Raw genomic sequence first — 19,432 nt, forward strand, 5'->3', positions numbered from 1 at the left:
CTTCAGTTCCTCATTTCTTCCTGGAGATCTGGCAGTAGGGTTGGGAGTGTGGCTGATAATTCCAACCATCTTGTTAGGTGGTTGGTTACCCTGGAAACTACTGCTCATCTTGATGCTGTGAAGCAGAGCCAACCATCAGTAATCTCATTAGCATACAAAGGGCAGTGCTCACTTTAGAGATTCCAAGGATTTTAGGAGCTCTGTGCCAAGAACTGATGATAAAGAATAAAGACATCTTTTTTACTATGAATAACAATATTGCAGTGACATTGGGAATAGTTTCATTTATCTGTCAGTCATTTGTATGGCTTTTTTTTTTTTTTACAAATGTCTATTAAATTCCTTTGAACATTTTTAATTGGGTCATTTTATTTGTTACTGAAGTATAAGAATTTTCTGTATATTTTGGATATTAAACCTCTATTAGCTGTATAGTTTACAAATATTTTGTCCTATCTTGTAAGTTGCTTTTTCATTTCCTTATTTCTTTTGCTGTGCAAAGCATTTTAGTTTGATGTAGCTCCATTTGTCCATTTGTCTTAGTCTACTTTCTGTTACTACAGTGTGCCTGGGAATTTTATAAAGAAAAGAGATTTAGTTAGTTCACAGTTTTGGTAGCTGAAAGTCCAAACTAAGGCAGCCTCATTTGTTTAGCCTTCAGGAAGGGACTCCTTTTCTGTGCCACTGCATACCCATAGACAGAAAACACCACATGCATGGGATAGCCTCATTTTATTATAACTTGCTCTCTTGATAAACAGGGCCCCTATAAAACTACATTAATGCTCTCCAAGAGTATGCCCCCATGACCAAATATTTCCCCACATAAACCTCAAGGAACATAACCAAAATATATCCAAAACCATAGAACCATGTTGACTTTTGTAGCCTGTGTTCTTTGGGTCTTATCAAAGAAATTGTTTCCAAAACAAACTTCAAGGAGCTTTCCCCTTGTGTTTTATTTTATTTTTTTCTTTTTTCCCACTCTTTTTTATTGATGATACAGATTAATAGGTTTTATTTTGGTAGATTCACACATACACATAATGTGCTTTGATCATTTTCACCCCATCACCTCCCTTGATCTCCCCCCATTTCACTTCTTTTTTGGGGTTATCAGTGTGCATAATACATTCTGTTCATATCCATCCCCCCATTAACTGCTCTTATACTCCCTCCACTCCCTTCTGGTTCTCTTTTAGAAACTTTACAGTTATAGGTATTATTTTAAGTCTTTAATTCATTATGAGTTTATTTTGAGGCTTGGTATAAGGTAAGGATGCAATTTTGTTCTTTTTCATGTGGATACCCAGGTTTTTCCAACACTATTGAGTCTATCCTTACCCAATTGTATATTCTTGGTACCTCTGTTGCTAAGTTGGCTATATATGGAGGGGTGTACTTCTGGCTCTTTATTCATACATATTAATTTTTATGCTGATACCATGATGTTTTGATTATTGTAGCTGTGTAATACATTTTGAGTATATATGCTGCCAAAGCAAGCACTTTGTAATACATTTTGAAATCAATTAGTGTGATGCCTTCAGCTTTATTTTCTTGATTGAATTAGTCATTTGGGGTCTTTTCTAGCTCATATGAATTTAATGATTTTTAAAAATTTCTGTGAAAAGTGCCATTGAGATTTTGATAGAGTTTGCATTCAAACCGTAGATTATTTTGAGCAGCATGGACATTTTAACAATATTTATTGTCTAATTCATAAATGTAAAATGCCTATTTATTTGTGTCTGCTTTAATTTATTCTACTAGTGTTTTGGGGTTTTCACTGTACAAGTCTTTCATTTCTTTAAATTATTTCTAATATTGTGTGTTTTTATTGCTATTTTAAACACAATTATTTTAATTCTTGTTAGACAGTTCATTGCTACTGTCTTAAAATACAACTGATTTGTGTCTGTTGATTTGATTATAAAATTTATCAATATAGTATATGATATTCTAATAGGGATTTTTTGGCATAGAATTTTGAGGATTTTTATAGCATAAATTGTAAAACAGACAATTCTTCATTTCTTATTTGGTTGCTTTTTATTTCTTTTACTATTTCCTCTGTGTCTAGGACTTTCAGTGTCATGTTGAATATAGTGATGAGAGTGGGCATTTCTCTCAGGTTTCCAATCTTAGAAGAAAAACCTCCAGCCTTTAACCATCAAGTGTGATATTAGCTGTGGTTTGTCTTATATGGTCTTTATGGTAGTGAGGTACATTCCTGCAAAATTTAATTTTTTTTGAGAGTTTTAATCCTGAAAGGAGGCTTTGTGAAGTACTTTTTCTGCATCTACTGAAATGATCATATGATTTTGTACCTTTCATTCTTTTAGTGTGGTGCATCATTATTATCGATTTGGATAAGTTGAGCCATCCTTGTACGTGTGGGATAAATGCCATTTGATCATGGAACATGATTCCTGTGTGGTTGAATTTGGTTTGCTAGAATTTTGTTGAGGATTTTTGCATCTATGCTTCTTAGGAATATTGGGTTGTAATTTTAGAATACTTCCTGTGTTCATTTCTGACTTTTATATCAAGGTAATCATAAAATAAGTTTGGCAGTTTTCCCTTTTCTTCAGTTTTTCTTTTGAAAGCTGTCATTAATTATTCTTTTAATGCTTGGTGGAATTCACCCTTGAAGTTATTGGGTCCTAAATTTTCTTTTGATGGGAGCTTTTTATTACTGAGTCAATTTCCTTAATCATTATTTGTCTCTTCAGATTTTATAATTTTTTCATAGTTCAATCTTGGTAAATCATCTGTTTCTACAAAATTATGAATATTGACCTAACAGGCTATCCAATTTGCTGATGCATAATTGCTCACAGTGACCTCTTCTGTCTGGTCTTTTATATTTCCATACTGTAAGTAATAATATCTTCTCTTTCATTTGTAATTTCATTCATATAGAACTTCTCTTTTTTGTTGTACATCTATTTGTTTTGTCCATTTTATCTTTTCTAAAAACCAGTTCTTAGTTTCATTGATATTTTCCATGAGTTTTCTAGTCTCTGTTTAAATTATTATTCTCTGATCTTTATCATCATTTCCTCTGATAACTGGTGTGGGCCTGGAGCGTGGGGCTGTAGACTGGCCTGATGTAAAAGTTGGTATGGATACTGTCTGGTGCTGATATCACTTTCCTATCCTTGCTGTGTTGTCTGGGTTTAAGGAAGGAGTAATATGGGTATTGTAAAAATGGTCTTCTCACTCTCTTATTTCTGTGCTCTGCCTGAATGTTGTTACTGGGTTCATTAGCTCTTATGAAGATATTTTTATGTGTCAATAGTTGTTCAAATTGATATTTCTGCAATAAGATGGGTGCTGGAAATACTTTTCTATAATCTTGCCAAGGTTTTCTTTGTATTGCTTGTTAAAATTTTCTGAGTCTATATTTATCAAAAGTAAAAGTTAGTAAAAATTATTGTAAAAGTTAGATGTTTCCAGAAATGACAGTCAAAAGAATTTGTCACGATCTGACTTTTAGTGCCAGGAGTTTTATAGGAAGCCCATTTAAGACTGGAAAATAATGCCACACAAAGGAGTAAAGAGTATCAGGAAGGTAACTATATGGGTAAATATGAAGCCATTTTCATGTTACTTAATCTCTTATTCAGATCAAAATATTATAGCACTGCCTTTATTCCTATAATTTCTATCACACAATTAAGGGACGAAACAGTATAAATTCCAGAAAAAAATGGAAGAGCTTAGGTTATTTACCGTCTATGTTCATGAGGTCAGTATTTTCTGATACCAAAAGGAGACAAAACATTGCCTTCATAAATGAAATTTATAAACTACTATCACTTGAGGTCATAAATGACTTAGCAAACTTTTAGCATATCAATTTCAACAGTATATGAAAGATATGATATGTATATGAAAGATATGATAAATATATGACATGTATAGACTGATTGGAATTTATTTCAGGAATGCATATTGGCTAATCGTTGAAATGAAACATTGTAATTTATCATAGTAACACATTTTAAAAGAAAAATCATATGATCATTTCAGTAGGTTAAGAAAAAGTATTGAACAATATCCAACATTGATTCATGATAAAAATAACAGATTGGTAATAGGACACTGATAAATGATATCTGTGAAAATTCTACAGCTAATGTCATACTAATTATGAAAGTTTAAATTCTTTCACTTAAGTTCAAGCATAAGGCAATGGTAGGTGGTATTGTGATGGGAGATGTTGTGATTATTTTTGGAGAATATAATTTACCCATTATTTTAGAATTTGAAATTTTTGAGTATGTGTATGTATATGATGGATAGCAGTCTCAATTTAAGGACGCATCTCTAGAGACTGGAGTCCTTATCTCAAAGGCAATTTCTTATATTAAAAGAGTAGTAAAACTGATCCTGAAACACTTGACTCTAAAACTTACACATTTCTACTATATTCCTGGCCTTCAACTATATTCCTGTTACTGCATTATATCTTCTTTACAGTCTGTGCTCTTTTGTTTTTGTGTTTTCAGACAATTACTTTAATTCACCTGGCAAACAGTAATAATATAAATGTAAGTTGTATGTACATTTGTCCATAAAAAACAAATAACTGATCTCATTTTGCAATGCTGGGGATTGATACTACAGCCTTGCCTGTGCTAGATAGCAAAATATTTTTGAAATAAAAGATATTTATTAAATTATACCACTGTTGATGAAGGGATAGAACAGTTATTTATAGTTCTTCACATTACTTAATCATAGTCTGAAATCCTAAATCACTTGCATATTTTCTATTTGAATGCATTTGTTCCTCTTGCAGTCCTTCATTCTATGAGGACATTTGTTTCACTGGATTACATGAATCATAATTTCCTTCATCCACTCTGCCTTCAATAGTACCAGTGAAATTCTCCCTCAGGAACTCCATGGATAAGATGACCAATAGAAAGATTGTTTATTTAGTTACCCCTGCAGCCAGTCCTTCCTTGAAAATTATCCTCTTCAAATAAAGCTTTAATTTGCTGTTCATTTGACATATTTTATCATATAGAAAGTGTCAACTTATATACAGTACTGTTTGTATGGTAAGAAGGCTGGGGAAATGATGATATTATTTAGTTATTTTCCTTTTGTCAAGTGTTGCTTTCTTTTTTGTTGTACTAATTAATTCTGTAGTCCTCTTTTTTCTTCAAATTTTGAATAAATCTATAATAGTGTAATTAAACCAAATCTTTTAAACCTCACAAAAGAAATATCTGAATAAAAAATGGGATTAATGATTTATCAAAGCAAATTTATTTTATCATTTTCCACTTTTTAAAAAATTAATTTTATTGGTACATTCTTGATGTACATAATGATCACATTCATCATAGGGAATTTGTACCTGTACATCGTATATCTTGATTCTTCTTTATTTTCCCATTCCCCTTCCCTCCCTTCAACCCTTCTACTCCTCCTTATTTACAAAAGCTTTGTTTCCATTTTTCCCTTCTATTCTTTTTTTCTTTTTCTTTTCCTTCCCTTCCTCCTTCCCTTTCTCTTGACCCTTTTCCCATTTAAATATTTTCTTCCTATTTCCCCATATCTGATATCCATTTTGGTCTCTATGGTGAAGCAAATATTCTTAATTGTTAACTTTATTGTGAAGAATGTATTTATTCCTTGTTTTGTTTTTAGATCCTGAATACTGGCCTGAAAAAATATTCTACTAAGTTAACTATTTTACTGAGTATTACTGTTTTGAACATTTAGCAGATGTAGGGGTCTTGGCTTTTAAAGTTCTTAAAATGTATTTATGCACATGAAATATTAAATACCAATGCAGTATAAACAAGATATCAATTAGTGCTCTTTAAAAGCTTATAATAAGCCAGACTGATGGGCACTCTGGCAAACAAACAGATATGAAGATAGAGGAGCAGCATTCAAGAGAGTGAAGGATTTTTACTGGATAGGCAGATATAAAAGTATTACAACCAAAGTTGAGAGGAAGAGAAAAACCTGAAGGAAATTGCATATCTACAATCTTCTAAGTGTATCCTTTCATTTCTAGGAGGCAGCCATCTGATAAGATGGAGGAATGATACAGAACAAGATCATAGCTTGTTTGAGCACCATCTCCTGATTGGTAATTGACTCTCCATATATTCTATTTGGGTTGAAGCCTATTCTGATGGGAATCATGAATTTGTCTGAATTACTCAAGGACTTCCTATAGATATATTGATAATTCTGAGATGTCAGACCAGGCGGAAAATAATTTCGAATTCTGGATAAATGTTACATTTTAATTTTCTTTCTCTCTCTCTTTTTTTCCTATGTACAATTCCTTTTCAGGAATGCTATGTTCAGACCTTCATATACAGATGACTACATTCTATTCATAGATCAGGGAGTCCTTATCCCAAAGAGATCCTCTCTGGACTAAAAACCTAAAATAATTTTGATAACATTAATATAACATTAATATATAATATAAAGAGAACCTCTCTGGACTAAAAACCTAAAATGATTTTGATAACATAATATAACATTAATATAGTAAGGCAGTGGGGTTGGGATTTGATTACCCCTAAGGTTTTATTGTGTAACAGAAATATGTAGTCTTTGAATACATATAGATTTGAGTTGAAATCCTGACATCTATTATTATTATTTGCTTAGTCTTATACAAGTTACTTTACCTGTCTAGATGTTGCTTCCCTCATCTATAAAATGTATGGACTGCAGAGTGCATACCTGTAGACTGCAGAGTGGTACAGGCGATCCCAGCCAGCCCCATTTACTTCTGAACCATGTATTTTAGGTTTTGGAGACACCTTAAACATAAAGTACTTTGGTCCTCTCAGGCAATAAGCCTGGGAGGGCGACATTGAGGCTGGTCACTCTGTCAGAGGCTGAGGTGACACTCTGTTACTCTGCTTGCCGCTTGAATGATTTCCGGTTTGATTTAAGGCTTGCAGAGCTGCCTTCCTGGCAGGCTCGTTGGGTGGTATGACCGGGTCAGGGGGGTGGGCTGCCTGCAGGCGTCTCTCGGGGGTTGATACACAGCCGCCTCCGCAGGGCCCGCTTCACCTCTTTGTTCCTCAGTGTGTAAATGAAAGGATTGAGCATGGGAGTGACGATTGTGTAGAAGACGGCGGGAGCTCCAGCGCCAGGCCCACTGGAGCTCGGCTGCAGGTAGATGCAGACAGGTGGCAGGTAATACAGGAGCACCACAGTGAGGTGGGCTGAGCAGGTGGAGAAGGCCCGCCGCTGGCCCTCGGCGGTGCGGATGCGCAGCACGGCAGACACGATGAAGACGTAGGATATGACGATGAGGATCAGGCAGCCTGCAGCCACTATGCCAATGTTGGCAAGCATAACAAGCTCATTAATGGTGGTGTCCACGCAGGCCAGCTTCAGCACAGGGGGGATGTCGCAGAAGAAGTAGGCAACATGGTGGGGTCCGCAGTAGAGCAGGTGGAAGGTGAGGGAGGTATGGACTGCAGAGTGCACAGCACCTGTGGCCCAGGTGATCCCAGCCAGCCTGGCGCACATCCTTCTGCTCATGGCCACTGGGTAGTGCAGGGGTTGGCAGATAGCCAGGTAGCGGTCATAGGCCATGACGGTGTACAGGAAGCACTCAGTGCTGGCCAGAAAGTGGAAACAGTAAAGCTGTACAGCACAGCTTTGGAAGGAGATCACCTTCCCCTCCGGAGTCAGCAGTCCTGCCATGACCTTGGGCACCGTCACTGTAGACAGGCAGGCATCCAGGAAGGAGAGGTGGCCCAGGAAGTGGTACATGGGGGAGCGGAGGTGGGGGTCAGAACCCACAGTCAGGAGAATAAGGAGATTTCCAGTCACCGTGGTGCTATAGATGAGGAGGAAGAGGAGGAAGAAGAGGCTAGGATGGTCCCCTGTGTACATCAGACCTTCCAGGAAGAAGTGGCTCACCACTGTCTGATTGAGGTACTCTGACTTGAAAACCATCTTCTCACTGCAGACTATTTACTTAGCCCCAGCAAAGCTGACATTAACAGATAAACAGCTGTTTCCCTTTCCTGAAATTCATTATCCATTGGGCCACACCATGTTGGTCTTTCATATATAAAAAAAGAAGAATATAGAAGTTTGTCACCTCCAGATTTGTCCTGTTCTCGTGTTTTCTTGTTGCCTGTTCTTCCAAAATGAATGTTTCAATGAATGATCTAAGGCACATAGCAGGTTGTAAGAATTAATTGCAGAAATGAATTCCCTAAATAATGACTCTGTAGAGTGTAAACCCTGCTTTCACTGTGTATGGTTTTGGCATATATTCCCGAATACTGAGGCCTCTGACTTCTTCATTCACTGTACCATGCTCGAGCTGTGGACAGGTGGTTTCTTATTGCTATTTGTCATTGTTTGTTGAATCTCACCTCTGGGGGAGCATTGCCTAGAGTTTTCGTGCTATTACATCAGCCAGAAATACAACACACCCCACCTCTTACACACAGGGAGTTCTTTAGAATTTCAGCTACCTACCACCCTCAAGTGCCTGGCAATGAAGCTCTGGAGAGTAGACCAAGTAATTACCAGAACAATTTGTTTCATCCAGTTCATGTGCTTCTTGTAAAGCTTTATCTTAAACTTCTGGACATTGTTTTCCTTTTCTTTTTTTGTTCCTTTCCACTGGACCAGAATTGAAATTTAAGATTTCTTTTTGATTCTTTCCACCCTTGATCTCCTAAACCTATGTAAAAACTGTTTTAAAAACTGCCTCTTTTTCCCCCTGTTGTGTCTTCAGTTCCCATGAATTTTACCTAAACCTCCTTGTATATATTTTATTCTTAGATTTTTATAATGACATTTCATGCACCATCTACTTACACCCTAAGAAATCACATTATTCTGTGTTCCACTTCTTAGTCTTCTGAAAATAACATGCTCAATATCTATCTATCATCTATCTTTTCTGTTCCCGATAGCCTATAATATGAAATGTATCTTTTTAAGATATTCAAAAATATTTCCAAGCTCTTTTATGATGAAAAGGGTTTACCTCTTGTAATATACATATATGTGTGTTTTGTCTTTCTGAAGGGATCACATGGAAAGACTTACACTTTCTTGATTTTTCACTAACATTTTGAGACAGAGAAGTATAAATAGGAAAGAGTCACCTTTATTTGGATTTCTACAAATTTAAGTTTAAACCCTTGGTCTATCACTTATTAGCTGAAAGATAAGGATCTTGAAGTAATCTTGCTATGTAGTTCAGGCTGGGCTTGAACTCATTATATAGCTTAAGCTGGCCTTGAACTTCTGACAGTCCTCCTGCCTCAGCCTCCCAAGTGCTGGGATTACGTATGTGCACCACCACACTTGGCTAATGTATGTTTATTTCATGTGAACTTTAGTATCATCATGTGAATTTTCATAAATGACCTCTATTTTTATTGCTATTATGTCAAATTTATAAAATAACGGGAGAATTATCATTTTTATAATGTGAACTCATAAACTCAGAATGTCTTTATATTTGTTCATATATATATTTTAAGAATGTTTTAAAATTTTCTCATGTAAATTTGCACATTTCTTACTCAATTTACTCATTTGTTTTGAGTCTTCTTTGTTGCTGTTGTAGATGGAATTTTCTCTACCAACATTTCTTCTTAACTTTATTGTGTGTGTGTGTATATATATATATATGGAGACTTTAATTTCTACATCTTAATTTTAAGTTCTTTTTTTATTACTGGATTCTTTTATTATTTGTTTTAATTAATGATTTTCATGGATTTTTCAAGTATACTATTATGTTATTTGCATGTAGAGATAATTCTAGTTATTCTTTACTCACTCTTCTCTATTTCTCTTATCTAGTTGCATTGATTATGCTTCTAGTATGATGCTAAATATTAACAGGGAAATGCCTCATCTTGCAATTAATTGACACCATAGATTTTAATGCATGTATGTCATATTAAATTTAATGTTAGATATTATGCATGTTTTAATTTCTTGGATAATTTTGTTATGAATGGATGTGAATTTTATCAGAATTTTTGAGTATCTGTGAAAATAGCTATAAAGTTTTTCTAAAATCTGTTAGTATGACATGATATTAATGCACTGACTAATACTAATACAGCATTGATTGTATTTATCCAGTACAGTCTATTTGGTCATGGTGTATTATTTTCTGAATGTAGTATTGGATTCTGTTTGCAAATATTTGATTTAGTAATCTTGAATTGACATTTGTGAATGATATTTTTCTGTGATTTTCTTTTTTTGTATGTTTTTATTTGATTTAGTCCCCTTTTTATAATCTTGTTCTTTGCTATCAGGATTATCAATTATTTTCCATATTGTTTAATGTCCATCTACTGTCTAGACAGCAGTGATCTGATTCTACTTTCCTTTGTATCTTTTTTTCCTCCTCTCACTTTTTACCTCCCTTAACTAACACTTCATAAGAATGCAAAATATTTGTGCAGCAGTCTTCCATCTTTCTCCCTCATTATAGTCTTGCAGGTGTACTTCTGTAAATTAAAATATTCATTTTGATTTCATATTTTCACATGGCCTTCATCTTTGAAGGATAGCTGAGATGAATATAAAATCATTGGCTTACACTTCCACTGAATTTTGTGAAACACCTTGTTCTGTTATTGGTTTGCTTTTTAAGTCGGTCACTTTGTAAGCTTGTTTTATAAATGGGATGCCTCATCTAATTCTTTTGCCTTTGTAAAGGATTGGCTAGAGGCTAAGAGCTGTCTCAGAGTTAGGTTTATAAAATGTTTCAGAGACTAGATTAAAACAAATGTTTATTAAAATAACTTTGACATCAATTCCAAGACACAAAATTACAGATTAATATCCTCATCACTATAGATGTACATAATATAAGCAAATACATGTGATATATGAAACTATGTTCACATGTAATGAACAGATATCTTAACTTGAAAAAAATTATTGTAATTGACCACTTAAAACAACTAATGAAAGGAGAAAATATCCAATAAATTAAGAAGTATTAAGTAATATTCAATAGTCATTATAAAATATCTTCATAAAAATAGTGGAAAGAAAGTGTTAAAAGCATGAGAAAGGGCTGAGGATGTAGGTCAGTGGTAGAACACTTAGCATGCATGAGGCCCTGGATTCAATCCCTAGCACCACAAAAACGTAAGAAAACATATAAGAAGCATGACAAGGGATAACTAACACAGCCATATTTAATGGTGAAAATTAAGCTGAATTTCCTTTTAGGTCAGAGAAAAAAAACAAATATGCTCATTTTCATTCTTCCTACCCAATGTTTTCTAAATTTACTAGGCAATGTAATAAACCTGGCAAAAGAGAAAATGGTTATGTGAAATCTATAAGCTTTTTAATTTTGAAATTAAAAACAAATGAGATATATCTTGATTGTAAATATTAAGCTGCTTTGAGAAATTTCAAAAAACTTCTTTTGACAGGTATAGTGGTATAATCCTAGCACCCAGGAGGCTGAGGCAGAAAAATTATTGCAAGTTGGAGACCAGCCTAGGCTATATAGTGAGATTCTGTTTCTGAAAAGAAACAAACAAAAACAAAAAAGAGAAAATTCTTACTGTGTTACATTTTTATAAAATATATAAATATTCCTTGCCTGTATTAACAGAAAAGAATTAAATGGTAAATATAAATCTATCAATGTATGTTTATAATGTATATAAGGAATAATGAAAATATTTAATGAAGTAACTTTAATGTGAAAGATACAAAATTAGAATCCAAGGATTATATCAAGCCTAGAGTTTAAAAGTACAGTTATTGGTGCTTGAAGCTCTACATTACAGGTCTATTGGTTAACACTTACATTTTTACAATGAATGAAAGAAATTTTTGAAGAAGAAAGCCTGGCATTTAGGTGATAGGGGAGGGAAGAGTTGAATTTAATTTCATGGAATCTTGTTTTTACCCATTGAATCAAATGGTCAAAATTCTTTGTTTAATTTCTATTTGTTTATTACTATATCTCTCAGACCACACTATCTGAACTAAATATTCACAAGTTCAGTGAGTTGGTTTTTTCTTCATGAAGAATAATTATTGTTCCTTTTACATAAAGTCTTGGCAAAAGGACAATTATAGATTTATTTCACATTTATTTCAATCTTTTTTATTGCAACATTTAAATATCAATTAGCAACTTCTGAATCTGTTCATAACAATTAATTGATAAAAGATGCCACCTTCTATGATATAAGTGTAGAAAACTAAGCAATTAACTCTTCATCCATTGGACTAAAATTCAGTACTATAGTATGATTCAAAGAAGGGAAATGGAGTAAATCCAAAGATTGTCTGAATTTAGAGGAAGTTTCCAGGTTGCAATGTGCTGTGATACCAGGAGAATTAAAATCCTCGAAGGTTAATGTCTTGATTGGGCCTAAAGAACAAGCTGCTGTACACCTGCCAAACCAATCTAAAGGAAGCCGCATCAGCACAATAATAAAACTTAAGAAAGAGGACTTCCAGAATGGCTACAAAAAGTTGCTAGAATGATGGGATAAGAGTGTTTGAAGTCAAAGGGACTATTTTGAGGCAGATTATTGGCAATGTGGTTTTTACTGTATTTTTACATATTTTTAAATTTAAACCACCATATATTTTGAGCACATGTCATATGTATGCAAATTTTAACGTATGCAGTCAAGGAGTCAAAAGGAAGCAAAACATTAAACTTTAAATGGTAGTAAGATGGAGAAATATCCACACAGACTGATGCTACTTTTTCTCTTGTACATATTTTTTCACATATTTAAGGTTAGGTAACCTCAACACAAATTTGAAAGCACAATATTCTCTATAGAGGTGAAGTTGAATGAAAGGTACTGCTCTATACAATTCCTTCTCATGAAGAATTCAATTTCTGGATTCAGATTAATTCACATGTTAGCTTTGGTGCTGTTTGCCAGTGGATTGATAATGAAGTAAAATTTGTTGCTTAGTGGTTTTATATGGTAGTTTTCTTTATAAAATAATGAAGCCAGGCTGGGGGCATATGCCCTTAATCCCAGAACTGAGTGCGGTTGAAGCAGGAGGATGGCAAGTGCACCTGGGAAACTTAGGAAGATCCTGTCTAAACAAACAAACAAACAAACAGGCAGATAAACAAACAAGGACTTGGGATGTAGCTTGGTAGAGAGCCAATGGGTTTTATGGTTTTATTCCTAGTAGTGGAGAGAGAGAGAGAGAGGGAGAGAGAGAGAGGGAGAGGGAGAGAGAGAGGTTTGCATTTGTCCATTAAACAACCAATTAAGAAGTTTTCTTAGTGACTTCTCATTTTTGGGTGTGACTTGTTTGTCAGTGGCTCTGATGAATGGAGAGGTCCTCATGCTTACTTTAATCTGATTTCTAGCTAGTTCTGTTCTGAGCCCATGGGCCTTATTAACTATGTTTTGCCTCCCTTTGTGCCATGAAATATTTAGGTACACACAGGACTGAAATTTCATTTGTTTGCCAGAGAATTTGTAACTATTTTAGGGTGCTCTTGAGATGGTTAATTAGGCTTCTCTAGAGCCTTCTCCTAGGTTTATCCATAGGGGTTTATATTCTTTCCACCACATGAAAACTGCTATGTAACTCTCTCATCTGACTGACTGGATCTCATAAAGACTGCAGGCACACATTATCTCACATTTTTAGGAGGTCAGCTTTATAAGTTTCAGGCCTAATGTTTTCTTTCTTTCTTTTTTTCTTGATCAATACTTACTGTACAGGGAATTGTATCAGTTGTTACTCATTTTCCGGTCATATATTTTATCTCTCTGCTTCATTTATAAATTCATTTTCCTCCTTTAAAATTAGAAACTTATTTGATATAAACGATGTCACTGATTTATAATTTTACTGAATATGTTTGTGCTGAATGGAATGGAAATGCTAGTTCACGTGTATGTTGATATTTAACCTTGCAGTCTGTTATAATAGTCAGCAAGGAAACTCTCTGGGAAAACATATTTCCTAGGAAAGTTTCTATTACATAGCAATCACAACAATATGGAATCAAGTCTGGGGAATATAGTGATCCTTTGGGGCTGTATTGGCTGATACACTTTTTGAACATCAACAAACCATCTCTAGACTTCAGAGCATCTTGAAAATAAAGTACTTCCACTTTGATAGTGGTAACTTTCTTATAAGAAAAGTCACTAGTATGGACTTCAGGTCACAGTTTCTATGTCTTCTTCATCCAGGTATGTGCCCCTTCTGCCCTGCCCCGCACCCAAACCCAAATGCTTTGTAACAAGCAGAGAGATGTGGCAGCACATATGCTCATTTACTATCTCAGATGACCTACTTTATTAACATCCACGGAGGATCAGGGAGACTCAGTTTATGTCTGCAAGGCTAAGAAATATATTCATACACATATATCTCAATTCAACCAATGTGGAGCCAAGCGCAAGCTCACAAGATTAAACTAAGGTCATGGCACAATGCACATGTGATAACTCCCTCACAATGAGGCGAAATCATTCCATCAAGTTCAAGTCTAAGGTCATTTCCTATCTTCTTTGTCAAAGTAAAAGGGAGAGAGAAAGGAGTTTGGAAAACTCTTCACTTCCTTAAATTTCAATCTCCCTATAGCTTCATGGGAATAATAAAATACCTACCTCATATAATTTTTGTCAATGTCAAATCAGTTTGTATGAAGGCTATTTGTGTAAACACCAAAGATGAGAAGCAATAATATGCATATCAATGGATGTCACAGAAAAATAGCTTTTATGTAGATGTTTTATTTACATTGTATCTTTCATTCAAGGTGATGGCTCTGCTAAATGGCTTTGATTGATTACCAATGATACTGAAAGGTGACATACAGAAAATCATATTTGAGAACAATCAACAATATGACAATTTCCAGGTTCCCAGTTCTCTCTCTCTGTCTCTCTTTTTCCCAATTCTCTATCTAGGAGTCCTTTACTCTGTGAGTGAATCATTCTTTCTTTTTCTGTCTTAAAAATCTCCAAATTGTTTAGTGTCCCATCCACTACCCTTCATTTCTGTGCCCACAGTGTGTTCTGTGCTGGGTGAAGTCAGTGAGGCTGTACTTCGTTGAGGCCTCCCAGCCTCCGCAAGGCTACCTTCATCTCTTTGTTACGGAGTGTGTAGATGATGGGGTTAAGCAAGGGAGTGATGACTGTATAGAAAACAGCTACTACCCCATCCAGAGGCTCCTGTGAACCAGGCCGCAGGTAAATGAAGGTGCAGGGCACATAGTACACAATGACAACAGTGAGGTGGGCAGCACAGGTGGAGAAGGCATTGCGACGCCCATCCACTGACTGGATTCGCAAGATGGCAGCCACAATGTAGCCATAGGAAGTGAGGATGAGCATAAAGCAGGTGAGGGCCAGGAAGCCAATGTCCACAAAGGTGACCAGCTCGTTGATGGTGGTGTCAGCACAAGCTAGACGGAGGATAGCCGGAATGTCACAGAAGAAATAGTCGACTCGGTTTGGTCCACAAAAGGGCAGCCGGAATATGAAACTTGTTTGGAAAAGTGAGTGAATGGTTCCTCCCAGCCAGGTTCCCAAAGCCAGGTAGTTACAGACACTGCGGGTCATGATGGTAGCATAGTGCAAAGGCTTACAGATGGCCAGGAACCGGTCATAAGCCATGAGTGTGTAAAGGAAGCATTCAGTGCAGCCCAGAAAATGGAAAGAAAACAGTTGGATTACACAGCCCTCAAAGGAGATAATCCTACTATCCAAGAGAAAGCCAGCCAGCATCTTGGGGACAATAGCAGAGGAAATGGTCATGTCCAAGAAGGAGAGGTGACATAGGAACCAGTACATGGGGCGGTGGAGTCGGGTGTCCACCAAGACAGTGAGGATGATGAGCCCATTACCAGAGACAGTGAGGACATAGATGACAAGAAAAGCTAGGAAGAGTGATGAACCCAGCTGTGACGGGTGGTGCAGGCCCACCAAAATGAAGTGAGACACAGAAGTCTGGTTTCCACTTTGCATGTCCTTGCTGTTCACAGCTGCCAAAGAAAGTCATGGAAAGATAGGCTTAATATTCGTGCAAAATTGTGAGGCATGGTTCATCTACTCTATAACATTCTCAGATATGGGAAGAAGAGAACCTCTTTCTTGCTCTCACTTTGGCTTCCTTGCTCTTTATTATTTATTTTTCCTCTCAATCCCCCAATTATTAATTCTGAGATCTTGCTTGGTTCCAAGGAATAATTTTTTTTCTCCAAGGTTAAAAGTAATAGACTATGTGTACAGGAGCCTGTCCTTATTTATAGTTTCATTTTTTTTAGTTACAGGCAACTGAGGCTCAACAATATTATTTGTCTTGATTCTTTCAAGAGGGAAAGACCACATTCACATAACTTTAATTAAAATATATTGCTATAATTATTGTAGTCCACCATTACTTATTCCTGCTGATCTGTTACTATGTCTAATTTATGAATCAAACTTTAACATGTATGCCTGAGTATGAAAGAACATTACATATCCAGGATTTGGTAGCATCCACTGAAGATTTTGGAACCCATCTCCTATGGGTAAGGACCAATTACTGTATATAATTCAAAAGAGTGAAGAAAGACAACACATGGAGATTTTCAAGTCAGGAAGAAGTATAATCACACTAAACCTAATCTATTGATGAAATATCTGTTTTGTTTTTTTGTTTCAGTTTGATCTATTATAATAGGTTCCATCTTATTTATTCTCTAATAACACATGAGTTGAAATTGTACTTTATGATCTAAATGTGCCTAATTAAAAACTGCATGGAATATAAATTGAATCTAATATTTAAAAAAATCTCTTAAGATTTAGCTAGACATGACTATTTTTAAACATTTTATGTAAAAAATGCACATGCTATTTAAAATCTTTCAGAGTGAAGCAGTGCAAGATCCTAGCTCTAAGGCACCTGATTATATTCTCTCTTCTTTTGGATAAGTACAGTCCATCCATCCATCCATCCATCCATCCATCCATCCATCCATCCATATGGTTGGGCATTATATAGTAGATCTTAAGAACATGGTTTCTAAAGTCTTACTGGGCTAAAAAAAGTATCCCTTTTATTTATATTTGGAAATGCCAACTTACCTTTTTTTTTTGCCTATATAAACAATTTTAAGTGGGTACAACAGCAGTTACCACCTCTTGGGATTGGTGTTAGAATTAAATAAACCCATTCTCATAATCCACAGTAACACTCAATAAATATTAACTACTATATTACATCGAATATATACTAGTCCTATATAGTCAGGCTAGTTCAGCCTTTCTATAGGTGGCTCAGATCTGAAGTAAACCTCTGGCTTTTAGCATCACAAAGAGCATTTTCTCCCAGGAGAGCTAAGTGAAAGCAAGGAATCAGGGAAGTGGCTGAGGGGTGCCGAGCTCTTTCAGGCAGTGAGGAGCTATCTGAGCCATCAAAGCAGATGATCTTACTATCTCTTCTTTCTAGAATCACTTTCTTTCCTCCACTATTTGCTCTAATGCTCTGCTTACAAGCTGGAGGCAAACATCCAAACAGTTTTACCTTCACAAAAGTCCAGGGTCAACCCATACTCATTCAGAAGGCTTCAGAGGATGTGACATGAAGCAGGACTTCCAACTGGACTCCTAGTGGTCTAGCAAACCATGGTAGGAGGTATTTCTGCCATCTGGCTACTTTCTTCTACACCATGTATCACCATGTGTTTGTCCTCTCACCCGCTCAACTTATTTAGTGTCAGAGACTGCTCTTCTCAGTGGCATGTTTGCTAGCTTCTGATTGTATTCTGGGATTTAGGATTTTCTGTGCTAAACCTGAGTGAGTCCCTGGTAAACACAATAATTGGTCACTTTAAGTAACAACTTAAACTGCCCAGGAACTAAACAATGGCTCAAAATAAAGCTGTAAAATCTATTTCTAAACACACCAGAGGCAATTCTTGATGGTTTCCCAGATGCTTCCTTGTTCACCATCTTGTAAGGGTGCAGCATTGCCCATGGGGAAGAGTGGATGTGCTCAGAGTCTAGTGTGGACCTACTGCTGGTCTCCTTTCAGCACTTTGATCCACATATTGGACTCTACCCAAACCTTTTTTCCCTATTTCCTTGTATGTTAACCCCTTTGATTTGGAGTGACCTTGTTCCTATGATGTTTGGAAAGTTTCTACTAATCTTCAAGATTGCATCAGCTGTTATCTACTCAACAAAGCCTTGTTTCATTTCTCTTCTTCCCAAATGATCACTCACTCATTCTTAATATCCTCCATAGTATTCATTCATATTTCTGTGATAGACTTACTACAGCTGTGTTGCCATTTATCTGTGTGTACCAGATTTCCCCAACTATACCATGAGTGCCTACAAGGATTTTCTCTTTTTTCTTTTCATCCTGAGTTTTTTGCATACCTTTCACAGAAAGGGTCTTGAATAACATTGAACAAACACATTTTCCTCTGTGTGGATATTCCTATTATCTAGATACTGAACCCAGAATAATATCAGTTAGGACTTATAACCTGAGTTTTGAAATCTTAAATTTTTTACTCAGTTTCTCATTTAAAAAGGGGAGCAGGGATATGTGTGGATTACTGCCAAAAAGAAATGGCAATCTCTTTTTAATCTAAATCAGTTCACATTTTAAATTTTGTTCTCACACAAAGAAAAGCAATTTTTCTCTTCTTCTCAGTTCTCTTCTATATCACAATTTCTTTCTGCTGCCTTGACATATCACTTCTTATTCACTCTTATAATTTGTTATTCTCTTTACAGAGAAATGATCTTTTTGCCTGGGAAGACAGAAAAACACTCCTGGCTTACCCACTATCAATTAAAACTGATGCAAGAATTTGGTGTATACATTTTAACTACTATCACCTTATATTGTTAGTATATGATATGTTGACATATATAATGGGAAAAAAAACACTTCTACATGAAGGCTTGGGCAGAAGTATGCAACGACCCATATAATAGCTTTACCTGGCCATCACAAAGCCAATGTGACCCTGAAACTCATCTGGCTCAGAAAACACCAAGACATAGATTAGCTTTAGGCAAGTAGAGTTGAAAGACATCCTTTCTCTTTGGAATAATGCCATGAGGGGATTTCAGCCACTCCTGTGTTCCCAGCATATTTAACGTTTACTAAATATATATTTCAGAAGAATTTGCATTACTGTATGCCTACCTCTCTTTTGAGGCCTTCTCTGCTGGTGACTACTGCCTGGATATTAGTCTGCTGAGAGGCCATTGCCCGCTGCTTGCCTCAGCTTCTTCTCAGTCTTTGCTGTTCCTTAAGGAAACATACATTTGAGCTCAGTGGGTGTGGTCTCCTTCTTTGATATGCCCTTTCTTGCTTGTTTGACTGTGCCTTATCTTTACATATTCTGACTCATCCCTCCCCTTCATAGCTTTTGGGAAGTGTTGGCTTTGGCCTC

General features: G+C 35.8%; 2 protein-coding genes across 2 annotated transcripts; both read right to left on the reverse strand.

The window, feature by feature from the left end:
- Window positions 1–6,996: 6,996 nt before the first annotated feature.
- Window positions 6,997–7,965, reverse strand: Or10s1 (olfactory receptor family 10 subfamily S member 1). The gene has a single exon (XM_004870937.1). It carries the CDS (start codon window positions 7,963–7,965, stop codon window positions 6,997–6,999), a length of 969 nt encoding a protein of 322 aa, XP_004870994.1.
- A 7,094-nt stretch (window positions 7,966–15,059) lies between these two features.
- Window positions 15,060–16,004, reverse strand: Or10g6 (olfactory receptor family 10 subfamily G member 6). The gene has a single exon (XM_004870875.4). It carries the CDS (start codon window positions 15,993–15,995, stop codon window positions 15,060–15,062), a length of 936 nt encoding a protein of 311 aa, XP_004870932.1. The 5' UTR covers window positions 15,996–16,004.
- Between the last annotated feature and the right edge of the window lie 3,428 nt (window positions 16,005–19,432).

Source organism: Heterocephalus glaber, unplaced genomic scaffold (genome assembly GCF_053883595.1).
Source record: "Heterocephalus glaber isolate CG9 unplaced genomic scaffold, H.glaber_assembly_v1.0 deba00001431, whole genome shotgun sequence".
Classification (NCBI taxonomy): Eukaryota; Metazoa; Chordata; class Mammalia; order Rodentia; family Bathyergidae; genus Heterocephalus; species Heterocephalus glaber.

What these genes read in the sequence shown, in the direction of transcription:
- Or10s1 (XM_004870937.1), bottom strand. Translation starts at nt 7,965, where the DNA reads ATGGTTTTCAAGTCAGAGTACCTCAATCAGACAGTGGTGAGCCACTTC.
- Or10g6 (XM_004870875.4), bottom strand. Translation starts at nt 15,995, where the DNA reads ATGCAAAGTGGAAACCAGACTTCTGTGTCTCACTTCATTTTGGTGGGC.